Consider the following 5,750-nt stretch of genomic DNA (forward strand, 5'->3'; position numbering starts at 1 on the left):
TCTATCACAATTATTCTAATATGACATAATAAACAATAGAAATAACATAGAATCATGATATATATACTCTCGAATGAATAAAATATGTATGCCATTATGTGATGAGCGGTGGGGGCCATTGCCGCTCCCGCACTGACCATATCTTCTCATTCTTCCCCTTCAGAAAACAGTGTTTGTAAGGCTAACTGCACTAGATCACTAGTATCATAAGGAAAACACTGAAACAATGTATTTATAAATAAGAAATATTGTATAAAAACACATTAGAGAATGTAAAGAAATAAACTGGTTTTATAAAGTGTACGTACATACTGTACACCTGGGAGAAGAGATAGGCAGAGTGGCGTATGTTGTCAGTGGCCCACAACCACAACTTGCACACATCCACCTTGCTTGTGTTTGTCTATGATTTCATGCTTTAATTCCATGGACATCATCATCTTTTTCTTCTCAGCACTGTCCTTTGCACTTATTTTCTTAGGATCCATGGTTAGAAAAAAGAAATTTGGCTAAATAGCTCTATAAAATGCAAGCAAAGTACAAGAGAAATGGTTCGACTGCTCATTGGATGTTTTGGCATTCGCTGTGCCAACTAGTGGTGGTGTTCTAAGCTCCTCATTATTCTTTCTTTCAACACACCGGCCATATCCCACCAAGGCAGGGTGGCCCGAAAAGAAAAACGAAAGTTTCTCTTTTAAAATTTAGTAATTTATACGGGAGAAGGGGTTACTAGCCCCTTGCTCCCAGCATTTTAGTCACCTCTTACAACACGCATGGCTTACGGAGGAAGAATTCTGTTCCACTTCCCCATTATTATTATTATTATTATTAATTTTGGGAACTGAAGCTCACTTATTATAATAATATAATAATGATGATGTCCATGGAATTAAATCATGATATCATAGATAAACAAGTGAGGTGTGGGTTGAGGGGGAAGCAGGGTTAGTTAGTTAGAGATTTGCCGGTATTTCCGGCCCGGGTCTTCTCCAGATGGTGACCCGGCGGTGGCCCCCGGGGCGGGGGTGTCATTCGTCTTCTTCATTCTTCTATCTTCTCTCTTGGGCCCTCTGGTTGGAGGGGAAGCAGGGGAAGCTCGCTCATAACTCAGATGTTGGCTCGTAGCTCAGACCAAAAAATCGACCGAGCGATGGCTCGTATCTTGAAAAACTCGTATGTTGGGACACTCGTAAGTCGAGGTTCCACTGTACATACTTTTTAAAATGTACAGTACATGTACTTGCATTGTGCTAAACAAATTTCTACAATAGATTTTTTATTTATTTTTTTTTATATTTCTTGCTTGTGCTTGTTATTCATTATAATTGCTTGAAAACTCTTAACTTTTGTAAATAGAGAATACTCCTCTCTTATTGCTCAGGAGCAATTTTACTGTTGTACTGTTGTGCGAGTGTGTTAGAAATGAGTGGGTGGAGGCAAGTGGTTTTTATGATGACAAACTGTTGGAGTGTGAGCAAAGTAACATTTATGAAGGGATGCAGATTTCATGTATGACCATCTTCAGAGTGCATTGCTTGCACTCTGAAGGAGGGGGTGAGAATGTTACGGTTTGGACGCTCATCTGAACTGTGATGTTGGTCCCATCTGGTAAGATTGATTGAATGAGATACAGTGAAATTGTTTTAAAAAATACTGTGGTTATCATTAATGTGGTTACTCATTATTTGCATATTTATTTTCTCCAGTTAATATGTTTTAGACACTAAATTTTATCTGTTTTCTGTTTTCCTTTAATATTCTGTTGATACCTTTACCAGTTATTTATTTTTTGTTGATAATGTTTTTCATATTAGAGTATTCATTGAGATATTTTTTGTTGGTAATATTATTTATATTAGTTATGTACAGTATTCATGGATTTTTGTTAACATTTACTACTGTTCAATGTAATATTTATGTACAGTGGTATCTCGGGACACGAACTTTTTTTTGTTCCAGAAGGCTGTTCGAGTGCTGATACTGAATGAATTTGTTCCCATAAGAAATAATGTAAATTAGATTAGTCCATTTCAGACCCTCAAAAATGCACTTACAAAAGCACTTGCATAAATACACTTACATAATTGATCGCATTTTGAGCTGTTCGTATCCTGAGGTACCACTGTATTTTTTCTCATGGTAATGCTGCTCATATTACATTATTCATGTATTTTTTCTTTAAATGTTATTCACATTACTTACAGGATTCATGTATTTTCAAGTAAAGTATTTACTGCATCATTATGTTTGAATGCAGTGTACTGTCAGTTTCTTTTAATTTTTATTTGCCATATTGACAGGCACAAATCTTTTGAGCCTTCACAAGCAAGTTACTCTAGTAACATTATTGTTCCTATAATCAGACTTTTTTTTTTATCTGTATAAATGAAAGCTGCTTTTTCAAGTTTCATATGCAAGACTGATATAACCGGTTTATAATTTGAGAACCATTGTCTTTTTTTTTAGTAATTAGTACAGGAGTAATGACGTATCGTTATTAGGGTCACTGCCTCAGTGGGAGATGGCTTGTGTGTATAAAAAAAATATTTTGAGAGTTAAATTATAAAGTAGAGGACAAGTTAACTTTATGGGTGAACCCCTAAATTTGCAAACTTCTAATTTGAGTTCTTTAATTATCTAAAGCTTTTCTTAAAAAACCTCTTGCCAATAGTTTCATTTGTTTGTTAGATTTTCTGCAGTGCACATTATTTTTTGGGTTGGCAAACAACCCTAAACTGAAAACTAAACATAGAATTTTGCTCAAAATGGGCTCAATGGATATCCTTTGCCCAAGGATCAAAGCAAAATTTGAAGAGCCTCAAAAACATAAGGAGGCCAAATCTGAAAAAAATGATTATGCAAAGAGAATTTAGTGGTATTCACGAATTTTGAATGTGTAATGGAAAGCATTTTTCATGAACTTCAAAGAAAAATAGTACAGTACACTATATTAGAGCTTGCAATATAGGTTCTGGAGAATAAATATTGCATATTGTTGTATGGTGTATACAGTCTTAATTGAATTATATACAAGGTACAAAGTACTTATATACAAAGTATTTACAGTGTGTGTAAAATATACACTGTGCTACAGGCTTGGATATCAAACAGGCTTGTGTGAGCATGTTAGATAGGAGTGGAGGCAAGTACTTTTTGTGATTTGACTTGCTGGAATGTGTAACATTTATAAAGGGATTCAGGGAAACAAGTTAGCCGGACTTGAGTCCTGGAGGTGGATAGTACAGTGCCTGCACTCTGAAGGAAGGGTGGAGATGTAGTTCAAAAGATTATCTGTGCTTCAATGTTAGCATGCTTCTGGCAAGACAGTGATCGAATGAATAACAGTGAAAGCATTTCTTCTTTTTTGGGGTCACCCTACTTTGGTGGGAGATGGCTGATGTGTTAAAAAAAAAAATTCAGATTAATAAATAACTTTAAAACTTAGCAGTTTTTTTTTATTGTAGTCTTTAAATTCTTAATGAAATTGCAAACTTATGAAGGTATTATTTTGTATTAAAGTAAGAAAGAACTGGATTCCATCTCATGGAGGGTAAATATTTATTTTTTCATATAACTGCTTTTTGTAATATCTGTTAGCCCTTGTGGCTTAGCGCTTCTTTTTGATTATAATAATAATAATGTAATATCTGTTAACATATCTGTAAATGTTTTATGAAGTACATTTTTTTTTTATCTTAGTAGCCATCTCCTGCCAAAAGAAGAAACATTTACTGTCATTCATTCAATCTGTCTTTTGGGAAGTATGCTGGCATCAGTTCAGATTACCCTCTGACTGCAGCATCCCCACTCCTCTTTCAGAGTGCAGGCACTATTCTTCCCACCTCCAGCACTTACTAAGAGTAAATTTAATTAATAGGTTTTCTAATGAAAATGCTATATACTTCTTTTTTAAAATTGAATAAAAGTTTATTGCAGAGAATTTTCCTTTATGATGATTTTGTTAAGAGTTAAAATTAGGTTACAGAATCTATTGTAAATCAGATGTAAACAGGGGTAATGAAGCCTCTGGGAAATTTAATTGTATGTTATACATTATTATGAAATTAACCAAACCATACCATGGGCGGGGTTAGAACATGCGATCGGAGTCTTAAAACTCCAGACCGTCATGTTAGCCACTGGGCCAGCTAGTCACAATAAGATTCATCCAGCTAGGTATATTTATACACCATAAGAAGGTTAGCATAGGCACCACTGTGACCACAAATGCAATATTTTACAGACGAATCTCCAGCTAGCGTGGCTGTAATGAACTCTAGCTCAAGTCCCCTCAAAGCCGTCAACATGACTTCTGGAGTTTTGAGACTCTCCGATTGCAGGTTCTAACCCCGCCTGTGGTATGGTTTGTTTGCAATCATGTCATTATGATTTCATCAGTCAGTTATGAAATTAGAATGGTATATGAATCCTCTGTTTACTAAAGGAAATGAAATGTAGGTATTTAATGTAGAAATTGCAAATACACCTACCATCCGACTTACGACCGAGTTCAGTTCCGAGAAACCAGTCGTAAGTCGAAATGGTCGTAAGTCGAACTTTACTACTGAATATCAACAAAATATTTTTGTAATGACTTTATTTTATTGTTTTATTTTGGTATTTCATGTTTTACTTTACTTTTTATGTTGTTACTACTGTATTTTATACTGTAAGGTTTAGGATAAACACTGTGTACAACACAAATAGTTGTTTATTTCCCAGAAGTTTGGCATAAAAAACACGGCCGCAAGTCGAGCAGGTCGTAAGTTGGATGGTAGGTGTACGTATATAAAATAATGTAATTTGGCACCAAACAGAAATTTGTGATGGTAAATGTCAAATACAGTGTGTAAAACTTCTGTAAGAGCTATAGTGGTAGTTAGCAGGACTTTAAATAACATGCCTCTTCAAGGGGGGCTCCTTGGCGTGGTGAAGAGGCTCTTGGTCTGAGGAATTAGCCCTGTCGGTCTTCTTCCTCAGACCGAACCTAATTACCCCCCATTCTCCCCTCCCCTATCCCATCCTCCCCATCCTCCCCTTTTTCCATTCCTCCTCCTCCTCCTCACCCCTCCCTTTTGCCCTTCCTCTTTTTAGCCTTCGTGATTTCTCCCACAGGCGCGCTAGTTCCTAGGTAGGGGAAAGGACACCGGGGTCCATCCCATTCCGTTGAGGTTTCTTGGCGGTGGCGTAGTTTGCCGTGGAATCTGGATTGCCTAGGGATGTCCCGATCCCTCTCCGGTATCCCGGAGTAGCTTTGGGTGTCTTTTGGGCGACGGGTGTATCTCTGGAAGCCACCTTTCGGATTCCGGGGGTGGTGGCTGAAGGAGGTATGCTTTGTGGCGGATATCCGGCCGCCCTCTCTTTTGTCCACCGAGGTAGCTCGGCAGATGTGAGGTTGCTATCCCAGATTGCTGGTTTACTGGCATGAAGGGTAGGGTATGGCACGGGTTCCATGCTGCATCTGCGCTACTAGCGGTGTCGAGTCCTCTTGGGCGCGGAGGGGGATTTCCGGCCCTTTCATTCCTCCTGGGAACTATTCCTCCCCGCTCCCCCCTTTTTTTATTCTTTTTTTTATTTTTATTTTCTTTTCTTCTTTCTTTTTTTTTCTTAAAAACAAAAAGCAAAGGAGTAACCTAACCATGGCAGCCCTAGTCCATGAAACCACTACCCCCGGGCCCCTTCTTGATACCGCACCCCATTCTGACCCTGCCTTGTGTTTAGACCACTCTTCGGACACTCCTGATGCCCCT

At 37.8% G+C, this 5,750-nt stretch overlaps 1 protein-coding gene across 2 annotated transcripts in view; it reads left to right on the forward strand.

Moving 5' to 3' along the window:
• Positions 1-5,501, forward strand: part of LOC128699368 (uncharacterized) — a 57,025-nt gene extending 51,524 nt beyond the window's left edge. The window contains exon 7 of one of the 2 annotated variants that reach the window (XM_070098215.1): positions 4,244-5,500. In XM_070098215.1, coding sequence (XP_069954316.1) covers positions 4,244-4,270 — 27 coding nt within the window. In that variant the 3' untranslated portion in view covers positions 4,271-5,500. Of the gene's footprint in view, positions 1-4,243 lie in introns of both variants that reach the window. The other variant, XM_070098216.1, reaches the window with a different exon arrangement.
• The last annotated feature ends 249 nt before the right edge of the window (positions 5,502-5,750 follow it).

Source organism: Cherax quadricarinatus, chromosome 61, assembly GCF_038502225.1.
Source record: "Cherax quadricarinatus isolate ZL_2023a chromosome 61, ASM3850222v1, whole genome shotgun sequence".
In the NCBI taxonomy this organism is placed as follows: Eukaryota; Metazoa; Arthropoda; class Malacostraca; order Decapoda; family Parastacidae; genus Cherax; species Cherax quadricarinatus.